A 23904-nucleotide genomic window follows, 5' to 3' on the forward strand; every position below is an offset into this window, starting at 1 on the left:
CTCCTGTCAGCCCGCCTGCTTTAGCAGAGGCTCTCTGGACCTCTTGAAGCCAGGAAAGGCACCATCTTCTGAAAGGGCATCAGGCTACAAGGCTAGGCTACCAGAGAGGGATTGGCTGCTCTATTTTCACCCTGAGAGAAAGTAAGACCCAAAAGTATAACCAGTTCTGTGGATGGAAAAGCTTTGGCCAAGATATGTCACAAGGAAGTGGGCAAGGCAAAGGCTTTCGAAGCAGGTGCTCCGGGGCACAGGCCTGGCTCTGACCCTCACGGCTGGCTGAGCTGGAGCAAGTCACCAAACAACTGCTCTAAGCTCCAGCTGCCTCCTGCAGACACCAAAGCAAATGAACACACAACTCACGGTACAGGTGGGAGGCTCGGATGGGAAGACAGGTATTTCAGTGATCGCACACTGAACCTGGCAGCATCTCAAGGCCCTGCCTCATTCATAGATGTCATCCGATCAGTGACAGCCCCCACACCCCAGCTTCCCTCATCCACATGAGAAACTTTTAAGGCACTGGTCTGGAACGTGTCTGTAGCTTAGAAAAAGGGGACAGGAGCCTGCTGAGCTGAGACTCCGGGAGGCCCACGCATAGTTAACAGTGGGTCCCACAAGTTAACAGTGAGGGGGGACAGAAAAAAAATACAGAGAAATGTGTGCTCTGGTCCAGGGAAAAAAGAAGTGACTAATTTCTGAGTGGTTATTGAAAAAAAGAGTGACAATTAAAAATAATAAATGGTGGGTGGGTGAGCACAGGGAGGGAGCTATCTTCGCTTCTCCCAGCTCTTCCAGGCTGGGAGACGACTCCTGACTGCTCCACAGCAGTCCGGCCCACCCTCGGGAGCCGGAGGAGAGGGCTTGCTGTACATAGGCTCCCGGCAGGGTGTGGCAGGCAAGATCTCGTTAAATTCCCAGCATGTGAGGCTGATTTCCAACTTACAGAGAGTAAACAGAGGCCCTGATCATATCACTCGCTAGGACATGAACCTGGAGCTTGAACCCAGGCAGTCTGGCTCCAAACCCCCTGCTGTCCACCCCTACCACACTCTCCCCCAGTGATCCCCACCAGAACGCTCTGCTTGGGGCAACTCACCCAAGCCAGGCACTCTCCCAGCCCCTGGCCTTTGCACAGGCTGGTCTGTCCCCGGGAACACTCCACTTCAACTGTCCAACTCTTTCAGCCCACAGTTTAGATGCCACTTCCTCCAGGAGGCCTTCCCTCCTGAAAAACCCCTAGACACCATCACCTGCCATGCTCCGCTAGCCCCAGGCCACCTCCTCTTTCTCAACCCTACGACACCATGCTGAAATAACCTGTATACACGTCCATGCTCCCATCTAGGCTGGGAACTCCCTGAGGGTCAAGGCCACAGGAGCCCCAGAGAGGACAGCACTGGCAGAAGGGGTACTCAGCAGAGCTAGTGGAAAGCATACGGAATCACGGTGGAAGCTCAAAAGGCCACGGAGGAGACCCTGGAGCTCCGACGGGCAGAAGAGAGAGAGTGAAAATGGAGAACGAGGCTGAGCTGAGGCTCCTGCACACCCTGGGGCAAGAGCAGCCCAGACAAGCCCACCGTCAGCCAGTCCTGGGCACTGGTGTGGGGGGGATGGGCTGGCTCCCTGAGGCCTCACCTGTGCTGGAGTCGCTGCCACCTCCTCACTGTCGGATTCCTCCTCACTGCTCTCTGAGTCATCGTGCATCTCAGCTTTGACCTGGGCCACTGCAGGCCCTGCCTTCCCAGGGAGTAGTGGGGCATTCCCCTGCCCTGATGGCCCCTTGGTGGGCGCAGAGGCAGCTTTCGCTGGGGGGTTTTTCCTCACAGACTTTGCCTGGAACAACATGGAAGAGAGGTGTGTCCCAGGAGCCTAAAGGGCGGCCCTGCGTCAGCCAGGCCCAGCTGGCCTCACCTGTCCCACTGCTACAGCAGGAGCTTTCTCTTCCTCACTCTCGGACTCCTCGCTGCTTGAAGAGTCCTGCTCTGGCCTCTGGGTGCCCCTGGCCACAGCTGGGGACGATGCGCAGGCTGGTGAAGTCACTGCTTCTGCTTTCCAGGGGGCTGGTGTGCCCACTCGCGCTGCGGGGACCTTGGCAGACGCGGGGGTCACGGGGGAGCCCTTCGTTGGGGAGGCCTTGGTCTGAGGAGTTTTCATAGCAGGTTTTGCCTGAGGGCACAGAGAAGTCAGAAGCTGGAGAAGGATCCTGAACTCACGGCCCCCACCTATTCTGGGGGGAGCCCCACTGCCGTCCCTCCCCACAGCTCCCTGTGGAGCTGCCTGGGAGCGGCCAAGGGTCCGACTCTGTGGCTGCCCCTCCTGAGGCCTCACCTGGGCTGGAGTCGCGGCTGCAGGCACCTCCTCCTCACTCTCTGACTCATCCTCGCTGCTCTCTGAGTCTTCCTTCGACCTTTCGACCTTGATCTGGGTGGCTACAGGCCCTGTCTTCTGAGGGGGTCCCTTGGCGGGACCTGTGGCAGATTTGACCTGGAGGATTTTTCCTGAGGACTTTGCCTGGAGAGAGACACACAGGATTAGGAGAGGGAGCAGAGAGCATGGCTGTGTGCAGACACAAGAGACTGAGAGGGCAAGCGAATCATAATGTGCAGAGAGAGGGGCTCCCAGCATGATGGGGAGAGAAGAGCCTTACGGCCGGGGCCTGACCTGGGCTGGCGCCTCCCGCTCGCTGTCTGACTCCTCGCTGCTGCTCTCCGAGTCCTCCTCTTGCTTCCCCACCAGGACCAAGGTGGCTGTAGATGCCGCTTTCCCAGGGGGTGCTGGGACGGCACCCTTCCCTGAGGGCCCCATGCCCACAGTCGAGGCAGCTCTGACCTGCGAGTTTTTCCCCAAAGGCTTTGCCTGGGAGTGACAGAGGACAGGATCAGGGCAGGGGCTCCATAGGGGGCATGTGTCTGAAGACAGCGGGGGCAAAGGCTGGAGGTGCAAAGGAGGAGGACAGGCCACAGGAGGCTCCTCAGGCAGGGCACAGGGCCATGCAGGGCATCCTCCAGCCTTACCTGAGCTGAGCTGGAGGTTAGAGGCCTGGCTGCTGGCGCCTCCCCGTCACTGTCCGACTCCCCGCTGCTGCTCTCTGAGTCCTCCTCTGGCCTCCCCGCCTTGGCCTGAGCAGCCACAGGCCCTGCCTTGCCAGGGGGTGCTGGGGTGGTCCCTTTCCTAGGGGACTCCTTGGTGGGGACTGAGGCAGCTTTGACCTGGGGGGTCTTCCCTGAGGGCTTCACCAAGAGGAAGACAAATAGAATTAGGGGAGGGAACACAGTGGGTGGACATGGGGAGATACAAGAGACCAGGCAGAGCCAAAGACACCACACACACCACAGTGGGCAGGGTGGGGTGGAGCTCTGGGTGTGCCTGGGGCTCGCGTGGAGCAGGGGAACGAGTCCTCAGAGGGCCTCCTGGGAGGGGCACATGCTGCATGGGCTCTGCTCACCTGGAGCGGGGTCTTGGCAGCTGGAGTCTCTTCCTCACTGTCCGACTCCTCGCTGCTGCTCTCCGAGTCCTCCTCTGGCCTCCCTGCCTTGGCCTGGGCAGCTGCAGGTCCTGTCTTCCCAGTGAGTGCTGGGATGGCTCCTTTCCCAGGGGTCCCCTCGGCGGAACCTGAGGCAGCTTTGACCCAGACAGATTTCTCTGCGGCCTTCCCCTAGCAAAAGAAAAAGGGCAGTCTGTTCCCCTCCTCCTCACCCTCTGGTGATGCCTTCAGGATAAAGCCTGAGGCCTCAGTGGGGCTCACAAGACCCTCCTGCTTCTCTCCTCGCTCCCCACCTCGACTGGTGCTCCAGCCTGGCCTACCAGCTTCACACTCAGGCACTCCTGGGGCCGTCACACCTCCACCCATTTCAGCTGCCACCACTGCCTCAGCCTCCGGGTCCCAGACAGACACTAGTTCCATATGTAGTTCCCCGACACTCCTGCACTGCCCCAACGGTCACCCTGCACACAAGTCTTACGGCCTTGTCCCACTGGGCTCCCCCATCAGCGGGAGAGCTTGGTGGGCAGAGGCACCGAGTCTGCCTGACCCACTGCTGGCCCCAGTGCATATCTGACCGGGTTTAGAGGAGGCAGTATGCAAAGGCCCAAGGGAGGAACCACAGCAGCCTGGACGCGGAGAACAGAGAGGCAGTCTGAAAGTGAAGAGGGGACGGAGTGAGGCCCCCTGGGAAGCCTGGGCTAGCCTCCTGGAGCAAGGTCCCCAGGACCCAGGCCTCCTCCTTGCTGGTCTCAGCCTCTGTTCCTGGCCTCAGGGCTTTGGCAGGAGCTTTGGCAGCGAGGTGTCTTCTTTGGAAAGGTCACAGGTGCTCAGCCCTGGGCCAATCACCCCGAAAAATCAACGACTCTGAATATTTCCCTTCTAAAAACCTTCCCAAGCAGAGGGCACAGGCTGCTCCAGACAGGTTTTTTGGCTTGCTCCTTTTCAAAGTTTTTGAACAAACACGGAGAAAGTAGCTTTTACACAAAGTGCACATTTGGGCTCCTGATGAAAAATAGGTGCCAGGCAACACCGGGTAGCCCCTGGGTACAGCAAAACCGACCCAAGCTGAGGAGCAGTGGCCCCCTGCAGCTAGGGTCTACACACTGGTCTGCCACAATTCTCACTCCTACTCCCATTGCAGGGCCTTGGCACTTGCTGGGCTCCTGGCCTGGAATGCCCTTCTTCCAAACGTCCACAGGTCTCCCCCCTCAGGTCTTCACGTCTTTCCTCAGATGTCTCCACTCTAAGGCCTCCCCTGAGCGCTCTGTTTCAAACGGCCATTCCTACATCTCTCTCCACCTTACCTTCCTCTTTAACATTCACTACCATCCAGCAAAGTGAATCTTATTTATACGCTTATTTACCGAATGTCTCCCCAGTATCATTCTGCCCCAGGCCTGGGTGTGGCTGGGACCTCTCCTCTTGGACCTCACCTGGGTGGGCTCAGGGCTGCTGCCCATGGCTACCCGACCCTTCCTCCTCCCAGGGCTCTAATGCCAACAGCCTCCCAGCCTCTGGCTTTCCCTTGGGATGCACCCAGAGCCTTGGGGGCTACAGCCCTGGCCACCCACCTGGAGGAGGGGGTCCCAGCAGATGGAAGGTAACTGGATTCCTGTTAGCTAAGAAGCCATAATTTGGCCTGAGAAGCCAAAGGACCAGGCAATTAAAACTTCTCAAGTCCCTTCACAGCAGGACTAGCTGGGTCTAGGACAGCAGCCCATTTACTAGACAGGGAAACTGAGGTAAAGGGGAGATTCTGACAGAGTCGGGTACAGGCCTACCTTTTGGGAAGCAGCCATTCTAGGCTCCTGCTTGGGCAAGAAGGGCAATTTCCACGGGTGGCTGAAGCAAGCCTGGCTGCCCCTGTCCTTCAACTTTCACACCCCGCCTCCCTCTCCCCAGACTCCCCAGTCTTCTCTGGCAGAGCAGGTGCTCATTACATAGCTATTCCGCCAGTCTCTGGGGGCCACAGGAGAGCCCCAGGCTGCTGGGGGACCAGAGGACCCTGAGGGGCAGCCCTCCCCTGGGCCTCACCTGGCTGGGGGTCCCCTCAGGGGCCCCCTCCTCACTCTCAGATTCCTCCTCGCTGCTCTCTGAGTCCTCTTCTGGCTTCTTGGCCCTGCCAGCTGGGGTCACGGCACCTCCCCTGACTTGGGGTGTCACAGCTCCTGCCTTCCCAGGGGTTGGGGCTGCCCTTCTCCCTGCAGACTCTTTGGCAGGGGCTGGCGAGGCTTTGACCTGGGGTGGTTTTACTGAGGGTTTCACCTGGAACAAGAGGATGCAATTAGAGAAGGAATAATAATCTTTACTCCTGAGGGTAGAAGATGCTTCATGGTATACAAAGCCTTTTCCAAATGTCATTTGATTCCAACAACTCCCTGAGATAGATAATATCTTCACACCTGTTTTCCAGAAAAGGACAAGAGGCTCAGAGAGGTTAAATCACTCAAGACCAATACTAGGGGCAAAGCCATGACTGGAAGCCCTATCTGTGTGGCTTCAGGGGGCAGAACTTTCAACCACTGTGTCGTACACAGGGCCAGCACAGAGAGGCGCCTCTGTCAACTAGGACAGTGCATCCTGTCTGCCCCTGCGACTACAGTCTTTGGCCATCCTGAGGGCCAGGATCTGAACACCAGTCTTGCCACTGGCTCACTGAGATACCATGGGCACACTGCTTCCCTCTCTGGGCTCTTTCTTAAACTTCTCAAATTCTGAGGTTTCCAAGGCAGGCAGCTCCTTTCCATCTCCATCATCAGTTAGACCTCAGCCCTCCCTGGGCTTCTAGGGCAGCCATCCCCTCAATCTCAAATTCCTCCTCATTGCTGGGACCCTGGGCCGGCTTCTGGCCTACCAAGGCTATGGAAGTGGCTGCTGGTTTCCCAGAGCCAGGAATGGCCTCCTTTCCCTTGGCAGGGCCTTGGGGGATGGGAGCCCAGGGCATCATCGTGGCTGTATCTAGGGCCCAAAGGTGAAGATGGAATGTGGGGAGCAATCCACAACCAGACCTAGGGTAGACAGGAGTAAGGTGTCTGCCTTTGTGGGTTACTGGGTGCGGTGGGAGGTGAAGTGGGAAGTACTCTAGGCACCGGATCCATCCATCCTTGAATCCTACTGGTTCTCCCTCCATAACATCCTTCCACTGGGTGCCCTGGTGCCAGCCACCAGCACCCCTATCAGCATTACTCCCATAGCCCCCTCAACGATCTCCCTATTTTTATGTGGCACTGTCCTCCAATCCAGGCCACAACCAGGAAACTTTTTGAAATGGGCCATCTTACCTCTGTGCCTGAAACCCTGAAATGGCTTCTCACAGCCCCTAGACTAAAACCCAAACTCCTCCCATGGGTCCTCACAGTCAGGCAGTGGACCTGGCCCCTACCTGCCTCTGACCTCATCTGTGTCACTTGCCCCCTCATTCACACATTGCAGATCCTTGTTACTGCTCCTCATGGCTCTCTACTTTGGCCCTTCACAGTAACTATCACCCTTGTAGTTAAATTTCTGAGGGACCCTCCACTTCCCCACAGCAGCGGGAACCCTGCACGACTTGCCTACCACCGTGTTCCTAAGGCCTGGCACCTGGCAGGTACACAGTGAGGAATGACTCCCTGGTCACAGTTCAGAGAAGAGACAAAGCCACAGACTAAGAACCGCCCGTCTCCGGCCAAGTGCCGAGGCCTGGCATTCACCAGTGGGCCCAGAACCCCCTGAGCAGCCTCACCCTACTCACTCTGGCTGCACCACAGGATGGCCATCCTCCCACCTCGGGGCCTTTGCTCATGCGGCTCCTGCTTGAACACTCTTCCCTCCACATCCCTCCCTGATGCGGTGCCCTGGGCATCACGTCAAGGCCCTGCTCCAGCACCACCTCTCCCGGGAAGCCTTCCCTTGTCCCGCAGGCAGGATGGCATCTCTCCCACACAACCCGAGACCCTTCTCACAAGCAAAGTGCTCCCCTCCCTCCCCAGGCCTCTGCTCTTCCAGTTTCGGATCACCCTGAACCACTTGCTGAACTGATCTGGTCCCACTGGTGTGTGAAGTCCAGGCCAGGCCTCTGGGAGGGTCAGCGGTTTGCAGAAGGCAGCTCCTGAGGGTGGGTGGCAATTACCTCCACGTATGTTTCATCACTCGAGGTGGAGGTGTCCTCACTGGAACTGTCAGCCCGGCCTGCCGATGCCATTCCTGAGGGACGAAGAGGGAGGGGCCTGAGGGCCACCCTTTCCAGACTTGCCTGCTCCTCCCCAGCACTCCACCACGCCATCTAATCCGAGCCAGGTGCTGAAAACTCACTTCTTGTGTGCAGAGCGTCAGCTCCACCCTCTCCTGAAGCCCCACAGCTGAGGTGGGTACCACCAGAATCCCTATGTTCTTGTACACCTGAGGCCCTGGTAAGGGTTACAGCAGGTCTGAACACACATGCACCAGCACCTGACGGCTTAGAAAATCACCTTCCATCATCACACTGAAGCAGGAAGGGCAAACGCCTATTTTACCTGAGAAACTGAGGCAAACCCAGGCCTCTCGGTTTAGTCTCTAAGGCTCCGTGGTGGGCCCTCTACTCACCTGAGAGCAATAAACCAGAAAATGCTCCACCACCACCCAGCCTGCTCAAACTCCCTCGGGAATGCCGGACATGCCCCTGCAGGTGACCCTCCCTCACTGAGGGGAGGGGAGAATGGCCAGAGGCGTGGGGTCCTCACTGTCTGGAGACAAACCCCAAATTCCAGAATGTCCCAGAGCTTGAGAAAGCAGTGCCCAGACCTGCCTCCCCAGCACAAACTCAGGGGGCCTGGCTCCTGGAGTTCGGGGCTCCTCACCAGGCTTGGCAGCGGTTCTGAGGGCCGGGCTGCAGGCCTCCTCCTCAGTTTCTGAGAACACGATGATATTTGGCGAGGGCCCTGCCAACTTCCTGGGCGACTTACCAGAGAGGTGGGCCACTGCCTTCCCGGAGGCAGGGCGTAGCGTGGAGTTCACCGTCTTGCTGGCTTTCGCGGTCTTTGCCTACAGAGAACAAGTGACAGACACACTTGGGTATGGCCTGGTGAACGAAGAGCACAGACCACATCTGGACCCAACTCTACCCGTTCTGAGCTGCGGGAGTTTGAGCGAATTACCTCTCTCAGTCTTTCTTCATCTTTAAAGTGGGGCTAAGAAAGGTACCCCCCTCACGGACGTGTGGAGAGAACCAAATTATGATTCTTGCAAGGTGGTATTACTCGCAAAGTGGGAAGCAGCAGCCTGTTGTGGTTATCATCACCACTGCACTTCATAATTATTCTTACACATTGTTACTAACTCCTGTTACACATCCATTACATGTCTCTAACACTGCTTTCCGGATTGCCAGAAAATGATATTCTACTTTCTAAGCAGTTTCCAGGCTAGAAAATGCTTTTAGAGCTTTCAGAACCACAGGCATCCCATTCACTACGGTGTCTTCACTGCCCCGCACAGTGCCTGGAACACAACTGTATCTGTAACGATTTGTTCAGTGAACAGGTGAATGCAGGGATGAAGGAGGAAAGAAGCTGTCTATTCCAGGTGCACAATGTACCAGTGGCCCGTGGCAGTAGGCATCACCCCCATCTTACAGAAGAGGAAACTGAGGCCCAGAGAGGCGAAGGGACTCACCAAGATCACATGGCTGGTGACTCAGGCTGAGATCTGATTGGGGGTTGGGCAATTACCTACAACCCCATCCTTCTCTGACACAGGCGACTGTCCCCTACAGGGTACTTCAACTCCCATGGGCAACAGCTTGGAAGGGGGTCCCACTCACCGTGGCCTTTTCTTTCATGCTTGCAGGCAAAACTGCCCCCACCACTGAGGAGTTGGTAGATGCTAGTCTTGGGGCTGCAAGACACAAACACCCGCTGGATGAGCCAGATGAGCTTTTTCTCATCTAAGAACAGTACACAGGTTTCAGCTCACCTAACAGTTCCAGTGGTGTGGCTGCCTGGTGCTGGCGTGAGGATCTGAGGCTGAGCCCAGACTTGTGGGAAGAGCTCTCTGGGGCACCAGCCACATCCATCAGGGGCAAGAGAGAGAGGCAACATGAAAACTACATGTCTGCATCCCCAGTGGAATCCCAAGTCCCTGGTGGCATGAGACACTGAGGCCCCCAGAGGAACAAGGATTGGCTCACAGTCCTGCAGCGTATACCACGAAGGCACTGCACAACTCCAGGGGATGCCAGTCCCACAGGCTACCGCACCGTGGCCCTGAAAGTCACTCAGCAAGACAGGGGCAGTGGTCAGGCAGGCAGGCCCAGGTAGGGAAAGCTGCTCAGAATTGAAACTGTTTCTTAGTGGAGAGGTAGCTGAACCACGAGACAGGGACCTGATTAGATGAGGAGATTTCTAGATACTTGTGCTTTTACACAAGGGTGTTGTCTCCTTATATCTCAGATAGGGAAGGATTTCTAAGATAAACTGTGAAATCAAAGGATGCTGTTGAGATGAATGGCGTGATCTAGTTCTTTTCCTGGCATTTAACTCCATCTCTCTCTTTTTTGTAATTATGGAAAATTTTAAGAACATTCACAAGTAGAAAGGAAGTATATTGAACCACCCCGCTCCAACCATTATCAACTTGTGGGCAATCTGATCTCAACTGTCCTCTCATTCACCCTTCCCCATCCAGTATCATTCTGAAGAAAATGCCAGACATCGTATCAAGTTGCCTGCAAATATTTCAGCATGTTTCTCTCAATGAGAACTCTTAAAACATATAATTTATGTTTCAATTATTCATTACAATTTCATTATCAAAGCTTTAAAGATTCATTAACATCGAGTAGCCACTCAGTACGCTATCTTACAACTTTTGTTTTAAGTGGTAGGTGCGTATGGATGTATGCATGTCTGGATGGCTATATGACTGGAGGTGCAAAGGAGAAAGTTTTAAGGTTACCCTCCAGGAGAGGCAAATAGGGAGTGGGAGGGGAGCAGGGGAGGAGAGTAGGAAACCTCCCATTGTTCTTCTATACACTTCTGTACAATTCAAAGTGAACTTGGTTTGCATTTGTAATTTTAAAACATTAAGCAAGATATAAAACATATATTCAGTATGAGCTCAAATATTTTTTAAAACATGCTCAGGAAAAATAAATGGAAGAATAATTTACCAAATTGTAGGTGGCAAGAACATGGGTAATTTTTCCTGCCTGTCTTAAAAGTAATTTTCATATATTCCATAATGAATACTCTACAATGAATCCTCTATTTCTTTCACAATCAGAAAATATGTTTAAAAATTTAAAAATTACCTTCTGTGTGAACAAGGACTACTAATACAATGCAGAGAAGAATGACAATTCTTCTGTGGAGTTAGGGCTACTGTTGGTTAAAGCACAAACTGCCTTGAGAACTTGGGGCGAAGGGGCTGTGACGTCCTCACTGGGTGAGCCCTGCCAAGGCTGTCAAACCAGAACGCCCAGGACAACCTCCCAGTACTAACCTGCCACTTCCAATCTAACAGGAAGATCAGCAACTCTCGAAGCAGCCCGCAGGCCACACAGAAGAGGCGCCCGCCAGCTGCCCTGTCTGAAGTCTCTCTAGAGGTTTTTCTAAGTGTGGGCTTCTTTCTATCTTTATCAGAATCTCCAGGGGCTTCTAGAAATGCAGCTCCTGGGCACCACTGGAGGGGCTGACTGCATGTCCCCCAAATTAGGCTGTAAGGGCCCATCTAAGTTTCATTCACCATTAGATTCCCAACACCTAGGGGCACAACATTTGGCACAGAGGAAAGGCTTGAATAAATGGTGAAATAGACATGTGGGGCACTTCCAATTTTCCCTCTAAAAGGTCTTGGTCTTCCCAAGGCTCACTGAAGGAGAAGCTGGAGGAGATTCTCCCTTGAAACAATACAATACCCAACAGCTTGTTCCCAGGAGGTGCAGGGCCCTGGGCTGAGCCCCCACAAGCACCCACGATCGGGACGCCCCCAGCACGCAGGACTCTTACTGGCTTTGGAGGTTTCAGCTTCCGCCTCCTCCTCCTCCTCCTCTTCTGAGCTCTCCGAGCTGCTAATGGGGTCTGACACACGGGTCTTCTTGGCCTGCAGTGCCGCATCTTCCTCTGCCTTCCGCTTCCGGCCAACCTCTGAGGTTCTGCAGGACAAGGGTGACTGGCTATACCAACCGGGTGACAAGGACAACTCCAGATTTGAGAAGAAAGATCTTCCTACATCCTCCCACCTTCCCTAAAGGAAATGTGCGTAAAGAGAGTTTAAACAGTGATGAGAACACGGTGTAGACACAATTCTGTATCTTGACTCATTTCATAAAGTGTTTTTACAATTGTCTATTAGCCTTCGAATATAGTTATGCTCTGCATAATCATGTTTCGGTCAATGACAGACCACACACATGATGGTGGTCCCGTAAGATTAGTACCATACAGCCTAGGCGAGTAGCAGGCTATACCATCTAGGATGCATAAGTACACTCTATGAGGCTTGCACAACCACGAAATCGCCTAATGACGTGTTTCTCAGAACGTGTCCCGTTGTTAAGCGATGCATGCCTGTAACCAGGAAGGGTGGACATTATATAGTAACAGCAGCTAACAGTCATTGAGTGATATGTGCCGGCACGGGCAGGCACTTCACAGAACCATCCAGGCTCCTCCCTCCTCCAGAACTTGTGCACCTCCAGTGCCCTCTTCCTGGAAGACTCGCCCAGGTCCTTCCTGTCCTTCAGGCCTCAACTCCAGCAGACCCTCCTCAGAGAGGCCCTCCCTATCAGCCCCCTTCCCCAAGACACCCTCTGCCCTGTCATCCTGTTTCGTTTTCTTCAGAGTGCTCCGCTCTCTCGTTGTTTTACTTACTTCCTGCCCAACTCCCCCACTACAGTCAGGCCCGGGGAGGGGTGGCTGGTGGGAGTCTTTTCTGGCTCACTACAGTACCTCCAGCACACAGCATGGGTCTCAAAAAATGGACACCTAAGTGACTTGCCCAGGGTCAAAGAGCGGGTCTGGGGTATGGTCAGATAAGCACCCAGATGGCTGAGTCCCCAGAGCTTTCAAGCACCATCTCTGCCCCCACCCCCACCCGAGGCAGTCTCTGTCTATGCCCCACGTTCTCTACTAGGATAGACTCTGCTCTGCCACAGTTTAAGATGTGCTGCTTGGGTCCCTTGTTCCCAGGAAGGCCACTGGTTGGGAATCGCCTGCAAAAACAGGTTTCATTTACCACACGAATCAACTCGTTCTGCCTCTCTCCTCCTAAAAGAATCTAAGTTCCACAAGGGCAGGGATTTTTCTCTGGTTTGTTCCCAGGTACACCATGAACAGTCAGTCCTGGCTCATCGCAGGTGCTCAGTAAATACTGGGGGGAAAAAATGCCTCCAATGGCCAGGATTAGCACTTTATTTACTATTATTACCCTCATTTTACAGATGAAGACAGACTCCGAGGCCATGTTTACTCTTGGGCTTGAACCGTGCTGGGAATTACTAGGCTAGGCTGCCGCTGGTGGACGGGAGGTCCTCGTCCCACTCAGTACCCGTCACCCAGAGAAGGGGCCAGGGGCAGGGAAGGGCATGCAGTGCAGCTCACTGAAGTGATTCTCCGAGGAAGGAAGTGCTGTGGGTAACACTCAGACAACCCGGGCAAGTCAGAGAGGGTGAGGGAGAGGAAGTGCAGGCTGTGCCTGTGCTCTGAGCTCACCTCAGCAGCAGAGGAGGCCCAAGAACTGAGGGCTGACAGGGCTTTCAAAGACCTTAGCTCTCCACTGGCAACTGGGAGCCCTTCCACATCATTCCTGCTTTACTTACATACCTCTGATGACAGGAAGCTCACCACTCCACTGTAGCCTACGTCATTTTTGGATAGCTTTGATGAGCAAGTGCGTATTCAGTAGCTGAAACCTGTCTTCCTAAAGCAGGTACATATGGGTCCCACAGAACATGTCACTCCCTTTGTCCTCAAAGACGTGCAGACAGTGGTCCCACACCTGCCCCTCTGCCATCTTTTTCCATCCTAGACAATTCAGTATTCTTTATCACTCCTCATGGGGCATCACTGCAAGTCCTTCACTCACCTTCCATGCAGGTGCACAAGCTAGACACCCAGGAGTCAACGAGACACCCTCCACTCCATCCACAGATCTTGGTTTCCTCCCCTAATATTCCTGGAATCCATCGCCTACCTCCTCCGTTAGTCCTGTCTCAAGCCCCATGAGCTCCTGCCTGGAAGCTGGTGTTCAGTCTCACTCAGAGTGATCTCATCACTCTCTCCTTCACCTGCCATGGCTCCCACTGCTCTTGGGGTAAAGACAATTTCTCATCACGGATGATCAGGCCTTGCATAGGACGGGCCCTGCCGACTGCCCAGCCTTGTCTGTCCCGTGCTCGCGGTGACGGGCCTCAGCGCCAGCAGTTCCCTCCGCCAGGGACACTCCTCCTGCCTCTCCATCCTATTGCCTAGTTCACTCCCCGACTCCCTGCGCTCTCACATCAAAGCTCACCTCAGGGAAGCGTCCCCTAACCCCCTAAACGAGGCAAGGCTAACCCGTTTGTGAGGTTCTGGCTCCAGGTTCCTCTTTTTCACAATCTTTACTACCACTGTAATTTTACACGTCTTTGTTTCATTCTTCGAGGAACGCCTCCCTCCCTGACTCCAACTTCAGCTCCAGGAAAGAAGGAACCATGTCTGTCTCACATCTCCATACTGAGAACAGAGCCTGGCATTCAGTAGGTACTCAATAAATATTTGTTGATTGAATGAATAACAAGCTGTTGAGAAGCCTTTGTCCTTCAAGACACTGATTACAGCTCTCAATATCCTTTCCCACTCCCATACATGTGACCTGGCTTCCTGGGGGTGATAATGGCATCCACAGAGGGCTGAAGGGACAGATCTTAGACCAGATTAGTATCCCAGCTTCTTCCAAGCTTGGGGGTGTCCCTGCTCCACTCCTTCATCCCCGTGAGACTTACTGCTGCCAGTGCGTATAGATGTCCAGAAGGGTTACAGGCTGAGTCGGGAAACTTTTCTGCAAAGAAGTAAAGAGAAAGCAGCAATTAACCCCCCACCACAGTAAGGGTCCTCCTTGGGCCCAACTCTCCATGACCTCATGACTTGCGCAGACAAGTGGTTGAGAAAGGGATCTTTTCGCTTTGAGAAATAAGTCTGCTTGGTCCTGCCAGTACCATCCAAACGGAACAAGTATTTCCAGCTAAAACCTTTTAAGACAACAAGTTGGTGAGAGGTACCTTTGACGGACTGGAGCTGGAATCTTCCAGGCTAGCATTTATCCAGCCCCCTAGCCTCCCTGGCACTCTCTTCTCTTAAAGGCCACGAGACAGAGCTTTTTCTACCTCTGATCTTTCAACAGGCTTTTAAAGGCCAGGTGGGTCAACCTCCCCAGGGTAGTACAAACCACAGCCCAGACACCAGAGGCATCCAGGTGGCATGACTGCAGCCCACTCACCCACTGAGAAGAGACTGGGACCAAATGATGCCAGTCCCTTGGTAAAAGCAGAGCGAACCAGCTGGAATCTAGGCCTTCGGAGCCAAGGCCAGCGGTCCCACTCTCTCTGCAAATGTCAACAACTCAGGGTGTCAAGTGCCCCAAGGAGCCCCAAGGGCAGTGTCCGGGGGTGGGGGCAGAGTGGCCAAGAGGGTGCACCTGGAGCCAGGCAGAGCTCCTCTGTTAACTGGCTGGGTTAATCTCGTCACCTCTTCAAGCTTCGGGTTCCTTCTTTATAACACAGGGACAATAGCAGTACCCACCTAGCAGGTTGCTATCAAGCCTGAATGAGATGACCCAGTCAGTGCCCAGCACACGAGCCAGTAACACTGAGACTTTGAGCGTCAGTTTCACTCTACTCCGCCCCAAGTACACTGGTCTCCTCACTGTCCCTCAAATGTGTCAGGCTACCCCGCCCCCATCAGGGCTTGCTATTCCATCTGGAATGTTCTCTCCTACTAACTATACAGATCATTCCCTCAGTTCCTCCAGGTCTCTGCCCAAACATCACCTTCTCGGTGGGGCTTCTTGACCACCCTATTTATTACTGAACCTGACATTCCTTATCCCCCGTGCCTGACTTATTTTTATAGCTAACACCTACCATCACCCGACACACCATACCAGTAACTTTTTTTTATATTTGTCATCTGTCTGCTCCTGCTAGAGTGTATGCTCCATGAGGGCAGGCTACTTTTGCCCAGGCAAATGCCCCAAAGAATGGGTACTGTCTCTTGCTCCTCTTAGCTGTTAAGTGATATAACTGGAGTAAGAAGGGCAACTGAGGTCCAGCGAGGGTTGGGAAAAGCATAGATAAGGTCTTAGGGCCCATCGCCCTCTATTCTCTCGAGCAGGTCCTGAGAGCAAGCATCAGGACCAGAACCTACAGCATATTGACCCATCAGGTCAACAGCCACCATACCAGCTTAAAACCTTCCAGGGGCTCCAGATGAAGACCGAACTGTCCACAGTAGGGCTCCAGCCAGCTCCTCCACTGGCTCCCCAGAGACCTCTATCACCCTGGTACTTCACACTTCAGCCACAACGAGCTTTCCTGAGGCCAGGAAATACACCACAAGTTTCCTCCCACCACAGGGCATCCGCACCTCTGCCTGGAATATCCACTGCCCTTCTCTCAGGTCTCAAATCGACATCCACTTGCTCAGGAAAGCAGCCCTGGAGATCGCTGACAAGGGCAATCTGCCACCCCTATCTTAGCACCGTATCCCTCTCATTCTTGGCACTTAAAGTAATGTTAAGTGTACAGTTACTTTTGGGATTCTTTGATTTATGTCTGTCTCCTCTACCGGATTTAGACGGTAAGTTTTAGGAGGGCTGCGGGACCGTGCGCTCTGAGCACCAGATTAACAGCTGCGGAAAGAATGAATGGAGTAAGAAATGACCGCACCACGAGTTCGAATCCCAAAGCTGTCCGACGCAGTACAGAAGGACTGCTACGGGCCTGAGCTCCAGCTCAACTGAGGGACCACAGGCCCCTTCTCCAGGCGTTCTCCTTTGCCCTCCGGGGCTGGTCGCTATCCACCCCTCAGACTCGCAGCATCCTTTTCGCCCGAGGGGGCCGCGCCGGGCCACGTGGCCCTAGATGTAAGAGACTTTAAACTGCCGCCACCCGGAAAGGGGGTGGAGGTACCGGGCGCGGGAATTACAAAACCCTGTGCGTCCGACCACACGTCCCGACCCGCCCACTGTACAGATGGGAAACTGAGGCCGAGAGGGCCTGGAGCCGCAGGAGGGGGCAGAAGCTGCAGCTCCTTCGGCACCCCTGGCCGCGTCCCCAAGCACCGCAGGATGCGGCTTCGGGCGCCCGCGAGGCGGCAGGGGAGGGGGCGCGGACCGCCGCTCTCCAGACCCTGCACGCGGCCCTCACACACGCCCGCGCCGCTCACCTGGCCGCTCTGCTCCTTCACCTCCCGCGCCGCGCGCACGTAGCCCGCCTGCAGCAGGTGCTGGTAGATCAAGGGAAGCAGCTCCCGCCGCTTCCTAGCCTCGGCCATGCCGGCGACCCTCAGCCGGTTACCTCACCTGCACGCCCCCCTCAGTCCCCGCCCGCCACTTCCCGCGTGCCCTTAGACCTCGCGCGCCCCATTTCCGGCTCCTCTTTCGCCTGGGCCGCACGGCGCGCCGGGAAATGTAGTCTCAGCTGGAGTGACCTAAAGGGGCGGAGACTTGGAGAGCAGCGAGACATCCCATTGGCGGGGAGAGGGCGTGGTTAGACCTAGGCGCGCCCCGCGGCGAGCCAAGACGTGAGCAACTAGCTCTGCGATGCTTCAGACTGGCCCCTTGAGGAGATTAGTCTTCCATGTTAGTTCCTTGATGGTTGCGATCGGGTTTTAAATATCTCTGAACATCGTAATTTGCGTCTTTCTCTAGCTCTGAACTTTCAGTTACCCACTTGTTTATTCATTTCACACTTTTTTAGGACTCATGAGCCAGGCACTATTTGTCATCATTCATTCACTGAACAAATCGTTATTGAGCACCGTACCTTGGGCTAGCGCTCAGATAGGGTGGAGGGATAAAAAGATGAATAAGACACGGCGGCTGCCCTCACAGCTCACGGGGAAGAGAGGTACAGTCGGTAACCAAGCAACTATGGTTCAATGTCTTATGAGCTTTGTCGGGGACAGGCCCATACTTATGTGAGCAGAAAGGAGGGGCACCTAGCCCCAAAGGGACATCTAAGTTGAGGCTTAAAGATGGAGTAGGAATTTCCAGGTGCAGAGGAGAGGACTGGGATCCCAGGCAGAGCGCACTGCCTGAGTATAGACAGGAGAAGCCACCCCAGCATAGGCTGGAAACCCAAACGTAGAACCCAGTCTGCGCTGCTGGGCTGTAGACTCTGGGGGAAGCTGGAACAAGTGACAACGCAGGAGGATGAAGAAGCAGACAGGGTCTACAGCACCCCCTCCTGCCACAGAGTTTGCATTTTGCTCCAAGGGCCTTAGATAGTCTCTGACGGGTGTTATGCAGGAGGGTAACTTGGGTTTGTGTTTTTAAAAGATTTCCACGACCAAAGCATGGAGGATGGATCTGTGGAGAACAATACTAGCTGCGAGGCTGTTGTAGTTGTTGAGGTGACGTTGGCAGAGAGAGGATGAGCGAGGCTGGGGAATATTTGAATCAGCTGTTCTTAACTTCATGGACCTGTTGACAATCTGAAGAGAGCATGAACCACCTAGCCTTTACTGTAGAAAATTTTGAATATGTACAGACACATAATATTTTCCATCCAATTTCAGGACAGTGATAAGCATATACCTGAACCTCTTAGGGTTGGGAACTGCTGCTCCAGGAAGAAACAGGGATAGGACTAGACGACTGATTGAATGCAATGAGTAAGAAAGGCTAATCTGCATTCAGTCATTTAGCAAATACTTGTTGAGCACCTGCTACTGGGGATGAAAAAGTCTCCACTCCAATAGAGCTTACAGTCTAACTGGGGAGACACTGCTAAACAAATTGTCATACTGATACACTGTTATAAACAGTCAACAAATGCAGAAGGAAAAGGATAGTGTTTTCTTATGGAACAGTAGAATGTTTAAAAGCTATGTTGGAGTCACACTGTCTGGGTTCAAATGCTGGCTTTGCCTCTTGTTAACTAGGTGACCTTGGGTAAGTTACATAATTTCTCTGTGCCTTGGTTTCTTCATCTGTAAAATAGAGATAATTATCATTTCTACCTCATAGGGTTGTCATGAGGAGTAAATGAGTTCTAAGCAGAAATGCTTAGAAGACTTCCTCACAATAGTGCTGTGCCTTAAGTATGTTAGCCATTATTGTGAAAGCATTTAACGGGACGGAGGGATCTATTTTTTCTTTGAGGTTAGGGAAGGATTCCCTGAGGAAGTGATATTTGTGAGGAAATATGAACTATGTGTGGGGGAGGATGGTCGGGGGGCGAATCCTAGACAGAGGGAAGAACCTGTGCAAAGAGCCTGAGGAAGAAGGTACAGCTGAGCGAAGAGGCTAGAAAAGATCTTTGTAGCAGGGCCTAGAGGGAGAGCAAGGGGATTGGGGAGTGTAGAAGGTGGGCAGAACCAGATTGCACATTAGGGATCTTTCTCTTCATCCCAAGAGTGATAGGAAGCCACTGACAGTGTGGGCCCAAGAGGGACAGGAGGACATTTGAATTTTAATGTGACCCATGTGAATGTCCAGTGGAGAGTGGAGGAGTAGGGGTATGAGTAGATGTGGGAAGACAGGGTTAGGAGTGCAAGCAGGCATCCAGGGAGAAGAGAATGGGGGTGGTGCTGGTCGCAGAGGAGTTGAGAACCTTGAAAGGTTCCAGAGTTATCAGGAAGTAAGATTGTCAATGGAGGGTCAGGAGGGAGGGTTAGGATGGACTCTGAGGTTTCTGAGCAAACAGGCAGGCAGTGACTGTCACTGGGACAGGGAAGTCTGGAAAGGACTGGGATGGGGAGCTGAGCAAAGAGGGGAAGGCATGGAGGGGGACAAGAAAAGTGCAAGTTCCACTTTAGACGTGCTGAGCTTGAAATGCTTTTGAGACACACAAGTGCTGATGCTGAGTAGGCACTTGGCAGCCTGGGTTTGGACTCACCTGAAGATGGGAAATTGTCAGTAGAGGGATGATCATGGAGGAGAAGAACGTGGAGAGAGAAGAGAAGGTGGCCCAGTTCGGAGCTCTGAGGCACACCCACAGGTTAGGGCTGCACAAAGGAGGATGTACCTTTGAAGGCTGAGAAGGAACAGCCAGCGAGGTAGGAGAAAACCCAGGAGAGGGGGCGTAGGGAAGGGAGCCAGGGGAAGAGTCTCAGGAGGGTGGGAAGATCCATGAGGACTGCTCTGAGATGGATTGGTTTAATGACAGGCATGGGGATTGGTGGTGGCTATAGGGAGTGCTACTTCTGTGGAGTGATGGAGAAGGTCAGATGGCAGTGGTCTGAGGGAAGGAGGGGTGAGGGAGGCAGCGGGTCTTTTGAGAAGTTTTTTGTGTGGAGGGGAGGAGGGAGATGCTGTGACAGGTCACTGTGAGTGTTGTGGGGAAGCGTGTTCTACGGTGGAAGAGACCTGAGTTTGTTTACAGGCTGGTGGCAGATCAAGGGGAGAGAGATTAATTAAGGGTGTAGGAAATAGGGAGATCATCAGCAAGGGATGTTCACTAGCGTGTGCAAGGGGCTGGGATCAGGCGTGTAGGTGGAGGGGCTGGTCTTGGAGAGGAGGAGGAATGACTTCTCTAGAACCAAAAGAAGGAACAAAGAAAGGATGGGTGCAGATGTAGATGTAGGTTTGTAGTGGGATGTTAAGGGAGATTTCATCTTGAGCTTCTATTTTTTCTGCAAAGTGGGAGGCAAGGTCTTATGCTGAGAGCAAGGAAGAGGTGGTGAGGAGTTGGAAGGAAGGAGGAGAATGAGCATTCAGAGAGTGGAGGAGCAAACTGGCCCACAAAATCCCCAGTTGCCTGATAGTGTTGACAACCCAGGTGAGGTTGGTGATCATTCATGTATGTGTGTCCTGTCCTGTCAGCTCTGTGATTTCCCCCTGCCTCGCTCACCTACTCAGGTGAGGGCAGGGGGAAAGGAGTTCAAGGGGTTTACCCAGGTCTAGGACTTTGCCAGATGGCTAGAAAAAAGGGAAACAGTGTCTAAAGTGTTGGCAAAAGGGGTGCCCAATCTCTGGGCCCTGGGATCTAGGCTGGGTAGTGGAGGAGCGAGGACAGGTGCAGTTGATTTTCGGGGAGAGGGTGGAAATCTTTGTGGGCTGGGCGGCCATGAGCTCCCAGGTTACTGATTGGGTGGCTGGATGGGCCGCTCACTGAGAGAGCAACAGGGTGACGAGCATATAAATCATTGTGAGATCAGGGATCTTTTTGCACCCCTCCAAGAACCGATTTTCGCCCCCATGGGGGCATTATTGCCCCGGCTGAGAATGCACACCTTAGAATGTAAACTCCCTGATGGCAGACTCCCAGTTGTCTTGTTGGCTGCCTTATCCCCGACCGGCCGCAGTCAATAAATGCTGGCAAACGCAAGGGTGGTCACAACTTGTTTCCTGAAGAAGAGAGCAGGCAGGGTGCATGCCATGAGCATAGGCCTGGAAGCAGAAATGAGGAAGGCTTCTAGAAGGCAACGGAGAAGGAACTGGGTCATGAGTCCTTGGCTGACCTTGGAAGAAGTGGAGAACTGGTATTAAATTAAAAAGGAAAACCAGGATGGTCTAATACCTTCTGTCTGGTAACACGTTGTTTGTTTTTGTTTTGTTCCTAATAAAATTCATTTTAGGCACTTAGGCTTTGTCCTCAGCTCCTGGGAGGCTCCCGCTTCTGTGGACAATTTCTTTATATCTTTGATTTTCCAAATCATACCCTTCACCGAATTGCCTCGGGGCCCAAGCGCAAAATTAAAACATTAAGCTGATAAAATATAACATGGCAACAATTAAGACAGCAGCAAACAAAACAGCGCATTAAAAAAAATTAACTTCAGAGCATTTTTCTACCAGTTGGAAAAAGATGCCTTTGTTCGTAGTAGAAACCAGAAGCTTCCAGACCACTCAACCTCTGAGCGCCTCTCAGGTAAGCAGCATGCCTTAGTCATCTTGAATTCTCGAGCAGGGCACGGTGAGGGCACTCAGGAAATGAAGGAAGGAAGGACTGAACCCTTCTTTTCCCAGCAGGAGTGGCTCCTGCAGAGGTGAGAAGTGGCTTGATAACAAGAGAAAGGCTACTAGGCTAGAAGTCGGGAAAATACTTTTTTAGCCTGGCTCTGCTTGTGACCTTGGGCCAGTCTCTTGCCCTCTCTGATCCTCAGCATTTCTTTCGGTTTGAGCCTTTGGACAAAGGCCATTCCAGTAATGGAACTCTCAAGAGAGGCTGCCTTTGCCCTGGGACCCAGAGACTATCCCTTCATCCAATGTAACAATGGGTTCTCCCTGGACCAAGTCACTTTAGCTGGTAGTTTTCTCATGGCCTCCTTTCCTTTCATGGGATGACAATTTCTTTCTCTTTTCTTCAATCTCATTGGAGATTTTAAAGGTTTACAAAAGGTTTAACCGTTATGACTGAAGTAACAAGTCAAACAACTCAGACATATAAAGACGAAGTCAATCTTTTGATTGAGCACCCTATAAGGCATGTGACTAGTTATCAGCCCTGTTTATAGATGCAGAAACTGAGGCCCAGAGAGGTCAAGGCCTGGGCCATGCAGCCAGTGAGTGGCAGGATTTGGGCAGGCTCCAGCTGCCAGGGTGCTCTCAACATTCACCTGGACAGACAGAGGTGGGAGATAGTATGATAGAGGTTATTCACTTCTAGTTTTCTGGCTGATAAAACACTGGTGCTCTAAACACCCTAGTAAATACATCTTTACGGACCTTAATTTTTGTAGGATGGAATTAAAAGTGGGCCAGAGGGGATGCATGGGTTTATTTTAATAGCTAAAGCTGGATTAACTGCCAAAAGGGTTGTAGCAATTCACAGTCTCATCAGCGTAATTTCTTATTTATGTGGTTTTATTTCTCAGAACTGGAAGGGTCCTTGGAGAGTATGGAGCCCAGCTCTCTCCTCTTACTGATAATAGGCCCAGAGGTAGGAATTGACTTGGTGAGGTCTGCATTGGGATAGAGGCAGAGGTAGGCCCTGTCCCTTTTTGCCTGGACCACTGCCACGTGGCTCTTCCCTCCAGCTGCCTCTGCCTCCACCCTCCTCATCCCTGTCTGTTCCCCACACTGCATTTGGCATCGTATCGTTCCCCTGCTTATCAAAGCTCCCCCGGGTGAACCACTGACCCCGCGATCACATGCCTTTTAGCTTCCTAATAGGCATTCAAGCCCATCTCAGTCTGTTCATCCTTCAAAGTCAAGTGCAAACACCACCTCTTCCAGGGTGCCTTCCCTGACTGCCCCAGCTTCTCGCCTCAAGCACGGTCATCTCTGTTCTGCAATGAGGCCCCCTCTTCCAGCTGCTCCTTCTAGGAGGAGCCGCATTGCAGAAGGACCTGCCAGGAGGGGGCAGTGCACAACCAAAGAAAGGTCTTCCCGAAGGTCAAGGTCACCAGAGTGCCTGGGGCCCCCACAGGCCCTTTGGTATGCACCCCTTAATCTCCGGTGTAGACGCCTGAGGGAATAAGGGGTTCCACCCCAGTGGGGTGACCTTTGGCAAGCCCTGTCTCTCCTGCACCTCAATTTGCATCTCTGTCAAAGGAGAGGGCTGGCCCAGTCCATTCAGTTTCTCAAAGTGTGGTGACGCATGGAGTGACTTCAGGAGATAAAGAGATGGACATTTTTAAATGGAAATCAGTATGTATTTATTTTAATGTGTATTAGACGAAAAATAACTAGCACATCAAACCTGTTATTTCACAGATATTATTGCTTAGAAGGGGCATTCAAGTAAAAAAACAGTGAGTCAATGTAAAAGAAAGTGCCAATTAAATAATAGTACAGGTGGTAAGACAGCGGTGAATGGCTGCGATCAGGGAAAACATCCGTCTGTCTTTGACGTTCTAAATTCAGTGATTTGCGTGACTCCTGCCCTTGCTAGAGGAGGCTGAAGGGAGGGAGGAGCTGCCCCAGGGAGCTGGGGCGCTGGGCCTGGGGCGGAGGGCAGGAATTCAGCAGAAGGGCTGGGCCGTCTCCCACCGGCAGACCCTCCCCCACCTGGGGATGGGTAGCGTTCCTGCCCCCGTCCCGCCTTCTTTCTCAGCTTCCCTGTAGTTACCAGGGAGTGGGAGGGGCCGTGTTCTGGAAGCTCATCTGCTCCCTCTTTTCCACCCAGCACCCTGCTTGGCATAACTATTCAGGGTGATGATTAACAAGGATGCAGGAAAGCACTGGGGGTGGGGAGAGAAAACAAGGCGGTGTGGACCAAGTTTTCTCATATACCGGAATGTCCAACCTGGAATGACCCTCTAATGATTCCCAAACTTGGCTGTGCCTTGGAATCATCCTGTGATTCAAAGAAATAC

At 53.1% G+C, this 23904-nt stretch overlaps 1 protein-coding gene across 5 annotated transcripts in view; it reads right to left on the bottom strand.

Annotated features, from left to right (window-relative positions):
• TCOF1 (treacle ribosome biogenesis factor 1) overlaps positions 1 to 17131 on the bottom strand; it is a 40281-nt gene extending 23150 nt beyond the window's left edge. For 3 of the 5 annotated variants that reach the window (XM_070570481.1, XM_070570480.1, XM_070570483.1), the window contains exons 1-13: positions 16867 to 17086; positions 14427 to 14482; positions 11452 to 11597; positions 9267 to 9340; positions 8410 to 8488; positions 7596 to 7669; positions 5519 to 5749; positions 3446 to 3655; positions 3015 to 3230; positions 2662 to 2856; positions 2329 to 2511; positions 1912 to 2166; positions 1636 to 1833 (exon numbers count right to left, since the gene is read on the bottom strand). In XM_070570481.1, coding sequence (XP_070426582.1) covers positions 1636 to 1833; positions 1912 to 2166; positions 2329 to 2511; positions 2662 to 2856; positions 3015 to 3230; positions 3446 to 3655; positions 5519 to 5749; positions 7596 to 7669; positions 8410 to 8488; positions 9267 to 9340; positions 11452 to 11597; positions 14427 to 14482; positions 16867 to 16974 — 2025 coding nt within the window. In that variant the 5' untranslated portion in view covers positions 16975 to 17086. Of the gene's footprint in view, positions 1 to 1635; positions 1834 to 1911; positions 2167 to 2328; positions 2512 to 2661; positions 2857 to 3014; positions 3231 to 3445; positions 3656 to 5518; positions 5750 to 7595; positions 7670 to 8409; positions 8489 to 9266; positions 9341 to 11451; positions 11598 to 14426; positions 14483 to 16866 lie in introns of all 5 variants that reach the window. The other 2 variants (XM_070570482.1, XM_070570485.1) reach the window with 2 other exon arrangements.
• Positions 17132 to 23904: the final 6773 nt, after the last annotated feature.

The sequence above is a fragment of the Equus przewalskii genome, chromosome 13 (assembly GCF_037783145.1).
Source record: "Equus przewalskii isolate Varuska chromosome 13, EquPr2, whole genome shotgun sequence".
NCBI lineage: Eukaryota > Metazoa > Chordata > Mammalia > Perissodactyla > Equidae > Equus > Equus przewalskii.